Source organism: Sinocyclocheilus grahami, unplaced genomic scaffold (assembly GCF_001515645.1).
Source record: "Sinocyclocheilus grahami isolate Dianchi unplaced genomic scaffold, SAMN03320097.WGS_v1.1 scaffold317.1, whole genome shotgun sequence".
NCBI classification, from domain to species: domain Eukaryota; kingdom Metazoa; phylum Chordata; class Actinopteri; order Cypriniformes; family Cyprinidae; genus Sinocyclocheilus; species Sinocyclocheilus grahami.
This window is the reverse complement of record NW_015505496.1, coordinates 951,158-970,635: the sequence shown is the minus strand read 5'-3', so window position 1 is coordinate 970,635 and position 19,478 is coordinate 951,158. Positions and strand designations below refer to the sequence as shown.

The 19,478-nt window shown below is 38.1% G+C and overlaps 1 protein-coding gene across 1 annotated transcript; it reads right to left on the bottom strand.

Moving 5' to 3' along the window:
- Nucleotides 1–3,842: 3,842 nt before the first annotated feature.
- On the bottom strand, nucleotides 3,843–19,225 carry LOC107602026 (sorting nexin-18-like). Its single transcript, XM_016294413.1, has 2 exons — nucleotides 17,419–19,225; nucleotides 3,843–5,353 (listed from the first exon to the last, which is right to left on the bottom strand). Exons 1-2 carry the CDS (start codon nucleotides 18,869–18,871, stop codon nucleotides 5,100–5,102), a joined length of 1,707 nt encoding a protein of 568 aa, XP_016149899.1. The 5' UTR covers nucleotides 18,872–19,225; the 3' UTR covers nucleotides 3,843–5,099.
- Between the last annotated feature and the right edge of the window lie 253 nt (nucleotides 19,226–19,478).

Here is a 19,478-nt window from a genome sequence, read left to right as displayed (position 1 = left end):
AGTTTTTAATAGAAGTAACAGATCCCTCTTTGTCAGTGGTGGGAAATAAACACCTTTAAGTGAATTTAGCAACACATGCTCTTAAAGGGATATTTCACCCAAAAATAAAAATACCGCAATCATTTACTCACTTTCTTTCTTCAGTGGAATACAAAATATGACCTGTACTGTTTGGGTTCAAAGGAGTATGTTCCTGTGACTACTAGTTCCTCTTTGGATGCATATCAGCTCATATGACCTAAAAATCTAATCGGAGCATGATATAGCTTGCCGGGAATTTCTATGGTCAAAACCAAGGATACGACATCCAAACCCTGGAATCAGCAGTCACACAAGCAGCTGTCCCATGTGGAGTGGTTTTCTGGGGTTTTCCAGTAATGTCCATCCTGTAGGCTGTAAGAATGGTGTGGAGTCACATCCCCTCAGCAGGTCAAGTGCACATCAAAGCCCTGTGATTGAAAACAGAAGTTCAGGCAGCGAGCTCCTGGCACTGCATAGGTATGCTGGAAAATTGAAGCACTGCATGCAATAGACCAATAAATATTGCAGCATGTCAATGAACACATCAGCACTTCTTGTCAGAAAAATCTATAGTGGAAAGGGCATGCTATTTTGATTCATTTAATGACATGCAATACATTTGGAATTATGGTTGTTTTTGACCAAATCTAATCCAGAATGAATAAGAATAAAATGTAAAAGAATTTTAAAGTATTTTGTTTTTCTGATTTCTGAAGGATCATGTGATACTGAAGACCGGAGTAAATTATATTAAAATAGAAGATGCTTATTTTGAGTAGTAATAATATTTCGCATTATTACTGTTTTTACAGTATTGGTGAGAATAAGAGAGGTCTTTCAAAAACATTAATATCAAACCCAAAACATCTGAATGGAAGTACAGTTAGTAATAATGTATTTTTAATCTCACCTGAGTATATTGCTTTACGCTATATTTTATATTTATTATTTATTTTTTCTTTTGTGTGCTGGCTGTTTTTTTCCCTGTTAAACCTGTATAAAAAAAACTAAAGTTAAAACGCAATAACGCAGTTGTTTTTCTGCAGTTAGGTCAACCTCTGAGCCATTATAAACACACTCGTGGCCTCGAGGTAATATGATAAACATATCAGCCATGTAACAAGGAACAACATTCACTGCATGTGTTTCTTAAATAGGGTCCAGGATCAGCAATATAGAAAGCCATTTGCAAGTTAGACATACTGAGTGAGCTGCCTGCTATGAGATATACTGGCAAGCAGCACTGACTGTAATGTTTTTCAGTTATTAGGGAGGAATTATAATTTTGTTTTCAGATATGTTTTCATTCTGGCTCGTGGCATCGGCATTCCTCAAGAGGGTGGAACTACAATTGAGTTTGATACGTGAAAGAATCTCAGGAGGACTCCAATTTAATTGTTACAAACTGCCTGAAAACTGAAAACTCACTTATCACGAGTATTACGAATGACCTTATAGAGTAAAATGTAATTTTTTTTTTTTTAAATAAACATTTTAATAAATAAATTTAATATTGTAATAATCCCTTGGAGAACAGCTATTATTATGATTCCTTAATTATTTCCCTATTTATTTAATATTTTACATTGATCGAATTTAAAGTGAATGTGGTATTTTTTTTAATTTACTGATACCATATATTGCTATATCAACCCTCCATCAGCTCCTTTGGGAGGAACTTGTGTTCCTGCAGTTGCAAACATCTGGAATGCATTTCCTGTGGAACTACTTAAAGCCAGCGTTCAGCATTCTGGCACCCACAGAGCTGCATGCCTTGTGTGGTGGCAAGTGTTCAATATGTGCTTATATTGTGACACTAGACGTGTGACCTGACTGGTGTGCACAACTTTAACGGTGTAGTCACATTCTAGCGCAATTACACAACAGACGCGCTCACACCGAGCAATGCTGCGTGACGCAGCCTAAACAGGTAAAGAGTGAGACATTATTTGATCCAAACTGTTTCTGAGTTTGGACCAGTAAGAAAATAATTAAAACCCATGGTAAACAAAAAGGTAAAATCACATTAAATGACTTCACTGGGGACATTAGTAACTTCATCAATAGTTACTGCCCTCCTAAACATCACACCATTGTGTTTGATAAGCTCAAAACACAGTATTGCAAAATAAAGCAAAGCAGGATGTTTCATGTGTCTGGACTAGCTTGATACTGATGTTCTGGATCAATGTGCCTGTTTTATCAAGAAAATCTCAAAAACCTCTGATAAAGTGAGGATTTTGAGACAGAATAACCCATGGCTGGCATTAGGAGGCTTGCTTGGCACACCTCCCGGAGACCCGTCCCGCTGAAAGCGGAGCATGCTTCAGTGTTTACAGCCAGTGCTGGGGAAAGCGGCTGTGCCGGGGCCAACTATAGAAGAGCAGGCAGGTCTGGCAAACAGACTGCGTTCCCACGGCTTGGCCTTGAAAAAGGCATTTGTCACTATTCACAGTGAACACTTCTCTCATTACCACATCACCAACAGATAAATCCCTCTTAACTGACAGCAATCACCAAACGTATTGTTACTGTAATGCTCCAAACAGGTAGATGGTAAATAATGTCCATTATTTTGTATATTAAACTCTACATTATATTCAATTTTTTTATAGATTTCTTATATACCCAAAGTGTTTATATTTGTATATATTTAATAAATTCAGCCTGTATAATTATAATATAAAATATATTCTAATATAAAAATATTAGAACAATTAAATGTAAGAAGAACAAATATTTAAAAAATAAATATATATATATTTTTTAATTATATACTTAAATGAATTACATTTTTATATTAATTAATATGTTAACTATTTTTTAAAAGTAGTCACTGCTTGAAAGTCCATGAAATGCCTATCGCTTATAGAGTTTGTAAAAAATACAGTAGAAATATTGTAAAAATCTCATTCCTAAGGATATATCAAGTGTTTGTTGTGGTAAACAGGATTAAAAATGATCAGTGTTGAGAATGTCCTTTATTGCTGATGCAAATTAACAATCACAAATGTCTGTTATTATCATCATGTACAACGTGAAAACATCTTTTCAGTCAAACCTCATGATAGTGTCGACAAAAACATCTGCATCCATTTTTACATTTTTCATGCATCAACACCAGTAAGAAGATGCGTTCTTAAAGGTGGGGTAAGAGATTTTTCAAAAATGCTTTAGAAAACTGATTCGGGCTGACTAGCAAAACAAACTTGTAGCCAATCAGCAGTAAGGGGCGTGTCTACTCATGATGTGGAGGAGAGAGCGTTCAGTGCTCACATTAGCGAGCCGAGGGACAGAAAGATAGAGATGGCGGATAAAAAAAACAAAAGAGGAAAACGTCTGCGAAACAAAAGAAGGCTTAAGGCAAGAAGTAGGACCCGTGTAAATATCGGATCAGCTTTCCAGCGCTGGAGAGAACTCAAGGAGCGGAAGGCCTGTGATCGAACGCCGAGGTTGCTTGGTTTCTTCTCGATAGGTGAGTAACACCGTGTCTGCGCCGCAACAGCTAAAGTCTGTCTATTACACTGGACGTGACAAAGCGACCGTTGAAAATCATTTGAAATTTGTGTCAGTACGTCATGAACAGAACGCAGCAGCAGTTTTCTGTCAGGGATTTCTCGTGTTGTGCCGCATTGCATCCAGTGTAGACCATAGATATGCATATATACTGTATATATCTATGGTGTAGACAGCATCACTGATTATACTGAGTTCCATAGTATTTTGTCGCGCCGTGCCACTCGTGTCCGGTGTAGACACTGGTTTTGCTTGTGGGGCGGAGCTATCAAAATAGCGACGAGTCCCTTTTGGGGTAGGGGCGTGTTTGTTTTGGTGATTTCAAATGTCAACATTGGCTACCAGAAATCGCTTACCCCACCTTTAAAAGCTTTCCTCCTTCCTTCGGCACAACCCTCATGTTTGCACTGAAACTGCGGCAATATTGGTTATACACACTGAATAAACCAGCGAAAGAACCAGAGAAACAACAAAGGTAAAGAATGAAAATAAAATGTGCTCTTTTAGGAAAACTGTTCTGTTATATATGTGGTGTTTGCAATGCCTACTTCAAAACACATACAATACAAAAATATATTCAATGCAACAAGCAGTTATGTAAACAATTTATTTGGAATCTTTAACATTTCAGGACATCTAGGTGTGGTGCGTCCTGCACAACGAGAAGTAAAAATCTGCAGTAGAAAATAAACTGGATTCTCGTTTTGAGTAATATGTCATTATTTGAAAAAATGGTAGGCTGAAGTGTCCAAAATGAACTCTTGTTATCCTGAGAGTTGTGCTTCCTGTTTACATCATGTTTAAAAATTTTTCAGGTTCCTGCTCAATTGTCTCCAAATGACGGCAGGTGATCTGACGCACACTACTGTTTTCCCTAAAATGCACATTCTGTTTTGCATTGGAACCGGAATATCATAGGGAGGGAAGGGGAAATAAATCAGACGGGATACCAAATTAGGGCATCATGTCCAGCTACTCCCACGCTCATCTCCAAACATGAGCCAGCTACTCCTTCGCCCGCCATTTTAAGCAGGAGTGACATTTGTATAAGCTAATAAAATCAAACCATATGAAACAAATCTCAGAATAAGAATAATATATAGTTCTTTTTAAGAAATTATAAAAATACCGAGACGAGATTGAAAGGCACGACAGTGGCTCTGTAAGGTCTGTAAAGTTCTAAGAACTGCTAAAACGGTTCAAAGTGTTTAAAAGGTGGCAGTGAGGAGCTATACGAGCTCCTCGAGTTATAACAATATCTAATTTATCTGTGTGAAGAACACGTTTAAAATATGACATTAGTAGCAGGATCGAAGACATTCCATGCTTTCTGGTCTCGTGTCTCTGTCTTCATCATCAGTTTCACAGAGAAAAACAGTCCAAACTAGACTATTACCATCGCCATTTCGCCCCAAACAATCTTCAGTTCCTTATAACGGACATTCATTGTATGGGGATAGATTTCATAAATATTAGACTCTTTTTGACTCTTGGTTTTGTTGTATATTGCTAAGGGCTGGCTAATTCTGAAGCTCTGTCGGTTCAATCTGAACAGTGTTCATTTAGGCATTGTCATACTTCTGCAGAGCCTCCTCCAGCTTGCCTGTGACCTTCTGGAAGAAGCCGATCTGCTGCTGTAGGTAATGTTGCATCTGGGACTTGAAGTCCCGCACTCGAGTCTGATGGAAGTGCTGGATCTCAGCCAGTGTGGCGAACGAGATGATGTTGCAGCGTTCCCTGATCCCATCTGCCTGCTGGCTCTCCATCTTCCCTTCCTCTACGTGCTTCTGGCTTTCCTTCACCTTTGTCAGAGCACCTGTGAAGAGAGCGGAATCAGGATGAGACTAAATATGGACTCGGATTCGGTCAAGAGGGAAGTTATGACAAATGGCTCAACAGGTTATACTTGTCTGTACTTCTGCCATGAGTGTGGCTGATGCAAATCATGTTTTGTGAAGCGCAATATGGCAGTGTCTATTTAATTTCTTCATGCCTTTGTTCTATTCTTTTTATTTGTCTTATTGCTTGTTATTAGTTTCATCGTCTTTTTTTTTTCTTCCTGATTGCTCACTTTAATAATTGCTTGGGAAATTAAGACACATTTTGATTTCACTTCAGCTGGTGCTTCTGAATGTATGTTTGAAATGAATGCTGGTTTATTATCTTTTGTTCTAGATCTTTTGTCTACAAGAGGAAGTAAAGTGAATGAGAAATGTGGCAGCTGCATCCAGCCCTGCCATTATTGCAAAAAAGTCTTGCAAATTCACAGACCATGGACGTTATGTGAAATGCAGTTAAATCACGTTTTCTTGTTTAGAATGCAGCTCAATTGTGCCAGATTGTTAACATTTTTGCATTATCAGCAACAGGCAGGGCTGCCCTTGTCTAGTGGAAATGACTTAGCAGGGAAAAACACTTGTGAAAGTGCAGTCTAAATATACAGAAGAAAACAGAGAAGTGTTTATAACTAGCGTATATAATAGTGTACTATAAGCCAGTCATTATCGCAAATTAAACCCAGTCGGGATGAGGTGGTCCCTCTGAGGGTGTTTATTTTGCTATAATGACCAACTGACTGTACATTACCCCACTTAAATGGCTACTCAGTAATAATAAAAAAAAAATGATCATGGAATATTGATTTGAGATTATTTAGATGTGAAACTAGCTCAGCAATGGAGGTTGCAAATTTCATTTTACAAAAATGTTTAACTGCAGAATGCCATGATTTACCAATCACAATCTACTATTACAGATAATATACTAATGTACACATAATAATAACAATATATGGCAAAATGCTCAAAACAACCGTTACAAAGACTATGGTACTGACCGTAATAAAACTTCTGACACTATAAGTGAATGTCAAAGAGGTCACTTTTCCCAGCCTAGTTCACATTTCAATGACGGGAAATGAGAATGAACTATAAAGTGTCACACTGATTTACTTGACATAATAAACAGTCATAGTCATCAAACAGAATCTCCCACCTTATAAGGAAAGAGAAGAATGCCTAATTGGAAGGAAGAACTGTTACTGGTTCTCTGAGTGTTGAAATACTGGTGGGAATAACTGTATTGGTGAAATATAATTGAGTAGACCATCAGTGTACACTACTGTTCAGATGTCTGGGGTCAGTAGGATAGTAAAAAAATTATACTTTCAGCGGGGAAGAATTAATTGGATCAAAAATGACAGGAAAGGCTTTTAATTTAAAACAAAAAAAATCCTATTTGAAATAAATGCTGTTCTTAGAATGATTTCTGAAAGATCATGTGATCATTAGAGACTGAAGACTGGAGTAATGGCTTCCTGAAAATTCAGCTTAGCAATCTCAGGAATAAATTAAATTTTAATAGGGCTGTCAATTTAACGCGTTAATTAAATTAATTAGTTATGAAAATAACGCGATTAAAATATTTTAACGCAGTTAACACAGTGGACTACCGCCCTAGACCTGTACGTCATCTTACACTGCAAACATTTGACTACTGAGTTGACAAACATGATGCAGGGCAACAACTCACTGCATGATGCAGTCAATAAATGCAGTTATGTGCCCCTAAAATTCAAGAGATTGGGGAAAACATGCCCCCGTATGCGTTTTTGTCTCACAGCCTATTTATATGACATGCGATATTACACGAGTACAGTTTTTGTCCTGAATAGCACGAGTGCAAATGTGATTTACACACAGTTCAGTAAATAATAAGTTAATATTGTGTTATATTTTAAACACAATATTGTCTGCTTTTGCTCAAATTTGCCAACGAAAATATTACCCATAAAGCCACAGCAGAATTGTCGCACGTCTCCAAGCAACACAGCGGTTTGCTTCTGAATGAATCAGCTATTTGAACAAATCGAATGAATTAATGACTCAGTGCATAGGTGGGGGGTGAACCAACTCAGGGTAAGGCTAAAAGCAGCCTAATCTATTAACTACAAACATAATAATTTTTAGGAAAGTAGGCTATCAGATATGGGTGTTATGTAGGCTAATAAAATATTTTTAATAGGACTGAATTTGTGTTTAACATGATCAAAATTTAATAAAAAAATGGCAAGCTGAAAATGATAACGTTTTAATTTCCACGGTTATTCAAACAATGAATAAATATATAATATACAGAAAGTGAGTGAAAAACATTATCACACTAAAAAAATCCTGGGTTATTTTTTTAACCCAAATGGTGGGTTGAGCCTTTTTTTTTAGCATTTTTTTGGGTTCTTTTTTCAGTGTTTGGGTAGTTTTTGTGTTACCCAGCTCCTGGGTCAAATGTAACAACTCGGTGTTTGGGTTGTTTTGCAGCTCCTGGGTCAGACATAACAACCCAATGTTTGGGTAGTTTTAGAGTTACTCCGATACAGGGTCAGACGTAACCCAGCGGTTGAGTTATTTATCGCGGGGATTTTGCGTCTTCACTTCACGAGAGAGCAGTTCTAAGCGCCATTGAATTGATGCATTCTTCGGTAAAATACAGGTTTGTGTACATTTTATTTTATCTATAAAATCATTACTGTGCTGTAGGCCTATATAGTTAAATTTTATGCAGAGCAACATACAGGCGCGCGGTGTGAATCACCTTTAACGAGTGTCGCGGTATTTTCGCGTGATGGAAAATCCTGATGCTTTGCATAAAATAAACGATTTTATTCATAAAGATACAGAATATAATACTTTGTTTGGATGTTAAAACATATCCTCAGAGCTGTTTATTGTTAGGTTATGGAGTCACAGCATGCTTCGGCTAGAGTGAAATGCTGGGCGGCGGTCCGTTAGCAGTTTCCCGCCGAACACGACTCCAGCTCGGGCACGAGAACCAGCGGCGTTACGATGGAAACAGAATAACAGAGACTGGTCGATTACACATGAATTACTTCTGTTTAATGTTGAATTTTTGTTCTAATGTTTGTTAAACGAGTTTAAATATAGGCAATATGTATAGCCTATTAAAAACGATATAAACAATGCTGTAAATTATAAATAAAGGAAGTTATCATGCAAACCAGTGGTTGTGTGGAGTATTTTAGAAAGGTTTAGAGGATTTAAGTTAATCTGTAAACCTTACTTAATGTATGAAGTAAAAAATAAGCTAGTAATATAGTAAAAATGAATAAACCCATTAGCTGGGTTAAATCAACCCATTATGCTTGGGTTAATAACAACCCAAATTGGTATTATTATGTTGCATATATTAAGCAAAATGCCCCTCTCTACAGTTTATTTTTCTATATGACTAATAGGGGTGGGGGAAAAAATCGATACAGCATAGTATCGTGATATTTTCCGCAGCAATGCTGTATCGATACACGGACGCCAAGTATCGATCTTTGATTATACTATTTGGTAGAATAATAAAATAAATTTCTTTACAATCTACTAGATTGTGGTGTTGAGTTTTTTTCTGGTGAGGTCAGTTGGGTCACCTTTAGCATGCAGTAAGTTAGTAAAATAAAGAGGGCGGCATCGCGGAAAGTTATCAGAAAAGCCCCGTCCGCGTTTAAATCGGATGTATTAACTTACTTCGGATTTGTAAACAAGGAGGGGATGTAAGTAGGTATGCACCGAAAATATAGGCTACATATAGTAATAATAATAATAATATATATGGCGCACCGCGTCGCGCCCCACCCGGCAGTGTTCAGCATGCATGTTTCACTCTCAATATTCGGATCTATGAATGTGCGTTCCACTCATGCTCATCGGAAAAGCAAAGTCCGCTCAAATAACGCACTGACAGGACATTTCTATGCAGTATAGGCCTGCTTGTTCCGGTTTGCAGTAGCGCTACTGTGCTGTAACATGGTGTAGGCTAGTTCAGCTGTACTGGGCAACGCTGGTAAAATAATGCTACCTTCAGTGACGCTATGCTCTGCTCATATGCTCTGATAATAATAACTTTGTAGGACTATACATTATTTGGATAATTAGTCAAAAACAACAACAACTTATATCTGCTTCTGTTACATAGAAGTGAATAAAAAGAATATATTGATATTTAATATTAAGGTAACACTTTTCAATAAGGTTCCATTAGTTAATGTTAGTTAATGTATTAACTATCATGAACTAACAATGAACAATACATTTATTACAGTATTTATTAATCTTTCTTAATGTTAGTTAATGAGAATACAGTTATTCACTGTTAGTTCATGTTAATTAACCGTTGATTTTAATAATGCATTAGTAAATGTTGAAATTAACATGAACTAAGATTAGTAAATGCTGAAGAACTATTTTTCATTCTTAGTTTGTTAACTAAAGTAGTTAACTAATGAACCTTATTGTAAAGTGTTACCAATATTAATATAAATTCTGTCCAGTTTTATTGTGTTACTTTCAGTAAAAGTGTGGTTATTTTATTAGCTTTTGTTTTTTTAAATTCAGTATCATTAAAATTTAGTTTAATTTAAAAAGTCTTACAAAATTACTTTATATTATTTAATAAAATAATAAATTTTATGACAGGTTTTCATGAAACTGTTGGTCAGTTTGTCTGCTTGACAATCCCATTTTTCACTGAAACAAAAAAACGGAAGAGAAATAAACAAACTGAGAAATGTTTATTTTTAGTTAAAACAGATGTTGTCAAAGTTTTCCTTTGGGGACATAATTTGAAGTTGGAAAAAGGTAATAAATTGCAATATATCGCAATATATTTAAAATCGCAATAATATTGTATTGTGACACAAGTATCATGATAATATCGTATCGTGAGCCCTCTGGTGATTCCCACCCCTAATGACTAATGAGTTTATGGTCACCGAATATGTGTTTTTTTTTTTTTTCTGAGGTAAATGTGACGTTATGTGACATTGTGTACAAGCCATTATATTGACGTCTTTGTGCGGCTGAAACACTGATTGAGTGATTACATGAGACAGGATACGGATTGTAAAGTTGTACTCTTTCTTTTAACTTACCTTCGGATGTTTAGTCATGCTTATTTTGTGCTGAAACTGGTATTAATGTGGAGGAGATGATCAGTTCACGTGCGCCTCGCGCTGCCGCGTCTGTTTGAGGCATGCCGCGCTACAGCAATCTGTCACTCCACATTAAACAACGCCAAAACAGCATTTATTGTTTAAATACTGCAATACAATGAACAGAATTTGAAATCTGAGACTTTGTTTCATATTAACAGTACCAAAGCACAACGCTTATTGCGATTTATTGGATGGGAAGTACCCTTCAATGTTCCGTCCATTAACTGAAAACAGGCTAGACTAATCGATTCTTGGGATTTACGAATCGTTCCGTAAAAATGAGAATCGATTAATATCGAGATATCGATATTTTTTACCCAGCCCTATTAGCAACAGACGTTATAGATTTAATTTAATTGTAAAGGTGCATTTTTGTACAATTTGGTGGCATTCAAAAAAATTTTTTTTTGACTTTTAAATGCGACAAGTGTATTTACACAGGAACCACAATTGTGAGAAACTGGACACATAAACGTTACATTGTTGACAATTAACATTGCGTAAAGTTGCAATGAAACAGAAGTAGAGACAGATATTTCTTCTGTATTGTGATGTACATCCGAGTAAAACATGTTATCGAAAAAGGAACAAAATGTAGGGAGTGGACTTCCTTCTATTCATCAGTTGTTTTTGGGGATTTTAAGATGTGTGTGCTGCACTCAAAAATTAATGCAAGCTTGCAGTCGTTTGTATAGGAGCAGGGTTTAAGTGGACTAAATCTTTGGAAAAATCTGGCATTTGTTACCAGAGAAAAGTTTCACTAAAAGGTTGAGTTTAGGACAATGAAAATGAAAATAAAGTCAGTAAATAAACTGAAAAATAATGTGACTTTTTTGAAAATGTAAGAATATAACTGTAAATTTAACAAAACCCATGTCACTTTACACATCACGAGAAGGTATTCAGACTACACAAAGCCATGAAACTCTAACAAACCAACAACATAGCATCTCAAGACCATTTCCATAGCTGGAGTGGAGACCACTTATCTGATACCTTAGATTACACAACAAGCACACCTCAGTTGATATTAGTACTAAAAATAGGGTACAGGTCTAAATAAAATACATGTTACATCATTCAAGCCACCAAAACATGTTCTTTTCCCTCAATTAAGGCTTCAGTTAAGCTATTGCTATCATGTATGATAACAGCTTTTAGTAGGTGGAATATCAAACATAAGAGCTATCAAACATAGGGCTGCAGCACAAACCAGATATATAAAATGGTCTGAGGAAGAAGGAGACACATGTGGGAAGCTGTGCTCGACAGAGCTACTATAAAGCCTGCTGCTGCAGAACCACTTCAGGCATTATGTAATATGTGCTATTTAGAGGTCGACCGATATGGGTTTTCACTGGCCGATGCCGATATTTAGAAATAAGGGCAGCCGATGGCCGATGTATGATGCCGATTTTTTGGCCGATATTCTTTTTCTTTTTTCCCCTTCATCAGGGTACAAGATAGTAATAGTAGTAGTAGCTTAATTCATAGTAATAATACATGGCTCAAAACTTAAGCACTTTCTCAAAACAGTTCTGAAGCATGCTTTTTGTTTATGTTTGCTGACAGACACCAGTGTTTCCCACAGACTTGCAAATGCAAATCGATCCTCTGCCAGCAGGAGGCGCTGTTGGAGCGGAGATATAGCGGTTTCCCCGGTAATGGCTGTAATCAAATCAGCGCTGCGCTCACAAACGCTACTTTATCAGGCATTGCAAGAAAGATGACATGAAAATGACATCAAAGCTTTTCTGAAGACAGTCGGTTCTTTTCAAAGATACATTCATATAAAAACACCCGCGCTGCATTTTAATTTTGAAACTTGCAGTGCTCAGTTTATTCAAGGAAGTATAAGCCTTTTTGAAAATCTATTTGTGGCGGTCAGTTTTGATATTATGACGAGCCGCCACAAATAACTCAATGTATGGGAAACACTGGACACTGCTATAAGTCAAATGGCCATGATAACAAAACTTAGGGTGCTTTCACACCTGTAGATCGATTGCTTTGTTTCCCGAAACAGGGATTAAAATTATTACAATGTTGCTTTTTATTCTTGGTGCGGTTCGCTTTCACAGGGCGAAGTTTCTAAACGGACCAAATTTGTTAATACAAGTTACGCGCAAGTAAACTGTTCTATCATTGGTCAATGTTCCACGATTTATTTTCCAGGATTCCACTTAGCTGTCACGCATGTCATCCGTCAGGATGGAACGATAACAGCTTCGCCGGCTTATTGTTGTAGTTTTTTTGTAGCTGCTGTTATAATAATTTATTATTTTGGGCAGTAGTCCATGATTGATTGGGAAAAGATTTTTAAAATGCACCTACTACAAAGAAGAGCAATAAGTCGGCATTATAAAAAAAAAAAATTTTTTTAAAGTGCGCTTTGATTTTTGAATGGCAGAGACGTGCTCACCCACAGACATTCACAGGTTCATTTTGAGGTATTAGCAAAACAACAAAGCTAATGCTTTTCACGGAACTTACATAATTACCCATCATAAATTGTGATATAGCCTGGTTCGTTGGTCCGTTGGATCAGATTGCCTTCTCACTACAACTGAACCGCTCCAGAGTTTGTTTTCAATCGAGCCGAGACCACCTCGTTCAGGCGATCTTGGACCGATTGTTTTGGCGCGGATCCGGGCGTGATTGCCGTGTTCACATATGCCCAAACGAACCGAGCTAAGGGGGGAAACGTGCCAGGTTCCGAAACAACAGCCCAGGTGTGAAAGCACCCTAAAAGAGTTCACTTATCATTGTGGAGGCTATTGTCAGACTCGCAGACACATTTCATGAGAAAAGTTAACGTGCACGTTATAGTCAGCCCAGAAGTTTCGTCTGAAATGCACGTGCTTCTACTTTCACATGCAAATGACTTGTTGCACTTATGAATATGATAAGCACGGTCGAAACGTTCTGTTTTGCCCTGCCTTCATCAGCTGAAGCTGTGTGAGAACAAGCAGCGGCTGCAGAGTGTGAGCTGCTCACGCCACCAGAGAGAGATTCTCAGTACGGCGTTCCTCAACAACGCTTAGCTGCCCGCAGATGCGCCTGCTTATAAATCGGCTTAATTTGCAGCACAAACGGCCGATGCGATTAATTAAAAAATGCCAAAAATCGGCCCGATTAATCGTCGACCTCTAGTGCTATTACACAACACAGTCCTGCCATTGAACTGCAACCAGAACAAGTCCTATTACTAATAATAAATATTTTTTGAGCACCAAACCAGCAAATTGGGGGCTGCTGAAAATTAAGTTTCACCATCATAGTATTAAATTACTTTTTAGAATATATTCAAAATAATATAATAATAATATTTATATTAAATAATATTTCACAAAATTACTAAAAATTACAAAATTATGTTTTACTGCGTTTTTGATTAAATAAATGCAGCCTTGGTGAGCATAAAAGACAACTCTTGGGATAGATTGTAATATAGATCTTTATTAATGTAAATAGAATGTGCATAGGTTTGGTCTTGGAGGACTAGATCTGCTGCTGCTGCAGAGCAACTTGCTTCTTCTAAATGCTCAGATCATAAACTTAAAAGTAATAAACATGCTGCTGCTAGAGAGAGGAAGATCCACATAGCAGATCTAGGCAGGTGGTGCTGGGGAGGCGGTGGGCTAATATGAAGACATGCAAAGCACACAGACCTGATTACATAGGTAAACAGTAATGAGAGTATGTGAATCCAATTGGCTGGGAACACTGAATTGAACAAACCAATTAGAACGTGAATAGAGATTCATGGCTGAACTATACATTTTTTGAATCATGCTCATTATGAATTTATGTAGTGTAAATAAAAAGAGGTGTCCTTTTGTGTTCCACAAACAAAAAAGGGTGGGTAGATAATATAATTTTCAGTTTACAGAAAATTATCTGAGGAATGTGTGACTCGATTGGACTGGCCAAATTAGACTTGTGAATAGGTGCTTCTTTCACAGTGCTTCAGACAAACACCTACAATAATCATGCAACTTAATTATTAAAGATACAAATACTTTTGGAAGATACATTCAAAATTTTCTGACAGAGAAAATGACCCTCAGATTGTGCATGTAAATGAAGCTTCTGTCTTACACTAAAACTATCTAAAACTATCTTTGGCTTCAGAAGACACAGAAATACAGCACACTATAGCAAATATTGTGTTTCATGAAAGAGAGAAAACATAAGTTGAATTACACTAAATGAGAGTCTTTTCAGACATATACCCTCAAATGCTTAGACATACAGCCAACACACTGAACACTGGATATGTGTTAAAAACAGACAACAGGTTGCAGCTAGCCTTGCAGTGGGTGGTTGAGGGTCTATGCATAATGCTAACCTCCCCAGTTATAATAACCACATCACATGAGTCATTATTTCCTCGCATTGTCAAAAGAACCACATATTTCACTGCACATCACAGAGAAGCAATGGAAAAAAGGATCCCATTTAATATCAATGTCAGTATGTTCACTAATGGCTCTCTACCTTCAACTCCATTGCTAATGGAGGCTCTATAGTGACACAAATCAATACATGCTGTGCTCATGTTTATTTTATTTTTAAAAAGCAGCCCTATCATTTATCCCCATGGACATTATGACTGCCTTGAAATTTGATAATCTTACAAAAAAAAAAAAAAACAGCAAACAGATTATATTGGGTTACACAGATCAGAAGCCTTTATCTGTTGTTTACTGAGGTATGTTGTAGTTTAGTTGTTAGGAGTATTTTAAGCATTATTTTTGAGGTGCCATGAGATTTATTAAAAGGGTGACAGCAGCATGTGAGCGGTAAGGACAATAAGATGAAACTGCAACAAATGCAGCTATATAACTAAAATTCAGAGACAAAATGATCATTATTACTTCTGAAAGATAAATGAATGCCTATGGGGAGATGAGGCAGGAAGTTATTATATGCCCCCCCACACACTCCTCGAGGGGTTTGAATGACACAGAGGTGATGGAAAGTGGACAGGTTTGCTCATAGTTTTCTACTAACTAATTCAAGGTCTGGAAGATTGTTTCTTAACGACCTGTAGATGTTTGCTCAAGTTAACTGTGAAATAGTGGGTAAAACCACAGATGCAATGGAGAAAAGGTGTCATTTCTCATAGCATTTGTATTTCTCACAGCATTCATCTATAATAAGGCCGTTTCTTCCATTCTAACATTATATGGTGACAATGGCAATAAGAATTGGCTAAAAATACAATTAAATTTTTGGCAAATGCTCATGTATGGCATATGGGCTTCAGCAAGCTGCAGGTGACCTCAGTGCTAGACTGTCAGCTGGATCTGTCACAGACTGAGGCCTCTCTGCTGGAAGTACGACACAGCATTTCTATTTTTCAAAAGCATTGTGCAGACACAATAGAGTGACAGTGGTGTCTATAGCACCAGACTGTATTAAACATCTGGTTTGCACATTTAAGACTCATGAAAATAAATCTAGCTAAATTTAGACCACTTTTTAAAGCTTTTGTGAACAAAAAGATCAAAACATTCACTATATTCCCACAAGGTGTAGACAAATCAATGCATACATTTACCCTGTAGCTCATAAACATCTCTGTGGGCTTTGACAAAGCACACTATTTGTTCATGTTGTGGTTACGACAAGTTGCCACATAAATGTGGACTGTTCAAACAGCTTGTAAAATTCAAGGTTTCCTATAATTCAAGTCAGACTCTCTATAAAAACATACAAGACAATGAGTATATAAACAACACTATATTATAAAACCTTTTTAATAATACATTTTAATATTACAATAAATATTAATGCAACCTTGCTAAAGAAAGCATTGATTTTCTTAAAAAAAAAAAAAGTCTTACTGACCCCAAAACTTTTGAATGGTAAAGTTGGTAAAATGGTAAGGTTTTTTCCCCTTTATCTTTTTAGTAAGTTAATAGTGAAGTGTTGCCTCTGGGCTCATAAGGTTGTGACAATAAACGTTTCTTATATAATAGATATGGGTTTTTGCTTGGCCGTTTCATTTTGTTTCACATCATGTTGACTACTGCATGATGTAACTGCAGAGAAACTGAGAGAAGACAAAAAAACACCCTTTACAATCAATGACTGTTTAAAATGAACATTGTCTTTATTGCAAAATTTTGCCTATGTGATATCATGCGTTTTGTGAGACCTAAAAACAAGCTAGTGGCTCGATCTTAAAAATAACTGAGCCAAAAAAGGAAGTCTATCTAAATAGTGATCTCATACAGTAGGAACGCTAGCTTTGCGATGGTAAAGTCTCACATATATCTGCAAATGTTAATGTAAGTGTCATAAATATTCAAGCACCTGAAGGTGTGATTTTTACACATCCTGCACCCTCAGAGGACCTTATTTACATTCAGGAGCATCATGATTTTAGATAAAAATGAAGCATTCCTACATGTTTTGATTTGAAATAAAATGTTCTTGCTTTGTAATAGGATCAAGGACATTATAAATTGTTAAGTGTCAGAAATATGTCACAATAACATCCATGCTCTAATCAATGCCATTCACTGAATGATTGCATGTGTACTGAAACTCCCCTGTCAACCTTTCTTGAACAATGCAGTACGTCAATAGTTTCAGTCTTTGTCATTGTATGTGGCTGATTTACCAGCCACAGGAAAAATACAAAACACGTCAGCAACAGCTCAGCCCATGTGACTCAGCAGTCAGACGAAACCAGGCCAGTGATGGTCAGTGAACTCATCAGTGGCACTTCAATGCAAACAAATCAGTCAAGCAAAGCAAACAATTCTGAGAGCAGGTGACTCTGTTCTCTTTCATACCCACTGATCTCAGGCTAAACACAGTTTCATGTATATTTCTACGATGATTATACAAATAAACAAGCAAATGCGTACCTTTCTGTACATGGATGATATCAGGGTAGTTGGTAAGGTGTCCTTGGTACAGGGCTAACAAATCCATCAGTGGGTCCACATCTTGTTTAGGCTGCTCCACAAAGTAGTCTCCAATAGCTTCGTAGGCTTCCCCTGTGTATGCAATTGCTTGGTTCAAACCGACCGAGTACGACTGCTGGTCTATCTCGAATGCTTGACTTAGATACTTAAAAGACTGTCCCACTTTCTGATACTCTTTCTTAAACCCGGCTATCTGCTTCCTCGCGAACTCGCTGAGCGTGGCATTGACTTGGATTGCGCTGTCATCCATTTTCTTGGTGAAGGCCTTGAATCCGTCAATCCTGCTTTCAACGTCTTGCAGGTCAAGAGGGGCTGCTGGAGTGCTGATGGCGAGGAAGAAGTTGGCACCGACCATCTCGTCCTTCTCGGCTTTCCGCTTCCCTTGCTTCCAAGACTTTTCATCCATGCTGGAGCAGGTGAGGAAGTGCTGGAAAACATCACACCGGGCTAGTACAGGGTGACTGGTCATATGATTCATCCACCATATCAGCCCTCTTCTCCTTTTCGAAATAAAGTCTTCTTCGAAGCGACCAGTGGCTTGTTTTTCAGGGATGTGTGGCACCGAAATGACAGGAAATTTCTCCACCAATCTGGCGTAGAGCCAATCGAAATGCTTATATCTTCTGTTGACCTGGCTCTGTGTGTGGGTCGGCGTCAGCTTGTAGGAAATGTAACTTTTCATGCCTTTGAATTTCGTCTGCTTGGTGGGGTCATCAATATTGCAAGTGAACAGGTACGGGTTCTCCTGCCACTCCGGACCATATTGACCCATCACCACGCAGATTTTATCCCCATCCTTCACAAAGCCAGACGCTTCCCCCAGCACGAACGCCTCACCTCCTGACTTCACAAAAGTGGAGAACCTGTTCAGATTTCTGCTCACTGTGGCTGAACTTTTGGCTTGCTGTGCACCTCTAGGCATGGAGGAGGTGGAGATGCTGTAGCCAGAGGGTCCGTTTCCTTCATAATTCCTATATCCTCTACCAACAACCCCTGGTTCATCAGCTACAGACGAGTGATCGTCCCAGTCATCATCCCAATCATCATCACTGGCTGGAGTCCCTGGATGTTGTTGTTGTTGCTGAGGTAGTGCATGGTAGGCTGTGAAGCCGGATGCTGGTGCAGTGTTGTAGCTCTCTTGAGTCTGATTTTTGATGTCAAAACCACCAGTGGGATATCGAGAGTTGTGGTTAAAAGACGAGACGGTGTCATTTCTCAAAATCTCGACGTAGGACGCAGGCAAGAGCCCTCTCTCCCCTCTGCTGTTCGCCCCCTCCAGCCAGCCCTCAACGCCCTGCTCGCTGTACAGAGTTACAATCTCGTCCTCTTTCACCGATATCTCTCCTGGGTTTTCTGAATTAAAGTCATACAGAGCTCTCGCTCGCAAAGCCATTTCTCCAAGCTGCGATGAATTTAAAAGCGTAAAAGGTTAGCGTATCAGCTAGCTAACTCCAAGCCAAACTCACTCACTCACTCGCTGACCTGCAGTACTGACAACAACTTGCGCTTCAGCTGAGGGAACCGTAAACCCACTATTTCCAGCGTCCTCTTCACACTGGTCATACGATAACCTGACGATCAATCAGCTGTCCTGGTTAAAAACCTCAGAGCTGTAGTAATTTCTTCATCTGTGGAGTTTACCGTCCAGAGCCCCGTTGCTGTGCGCCCGTCCCACTCCGACAGCAGCGTTCACTCGCTCACCTCACCCTGAACACTGAACAGCGGCAGCGCCGAGCACAAGCAGTCCGGGTAGTCGAGGGCGGAGCTAACTACCAGGCAGCACGAATCAAATCTAACATGGTGAGGAGTGACTGATTTTCTAGAATCGGTTCTTTTGAACAGTTCTTTACAATGAACTGTTTAATGATTCATTTGCAACAAAACACGCCATTAAGGTACAATATTAAATTCTCCTAATGAAATGCCACGTGTAGTCATATATACACTTTCCCTCCATGCGTCCCAGTTCTGCAGCCATGATTCAGCTCAATAAACATTAT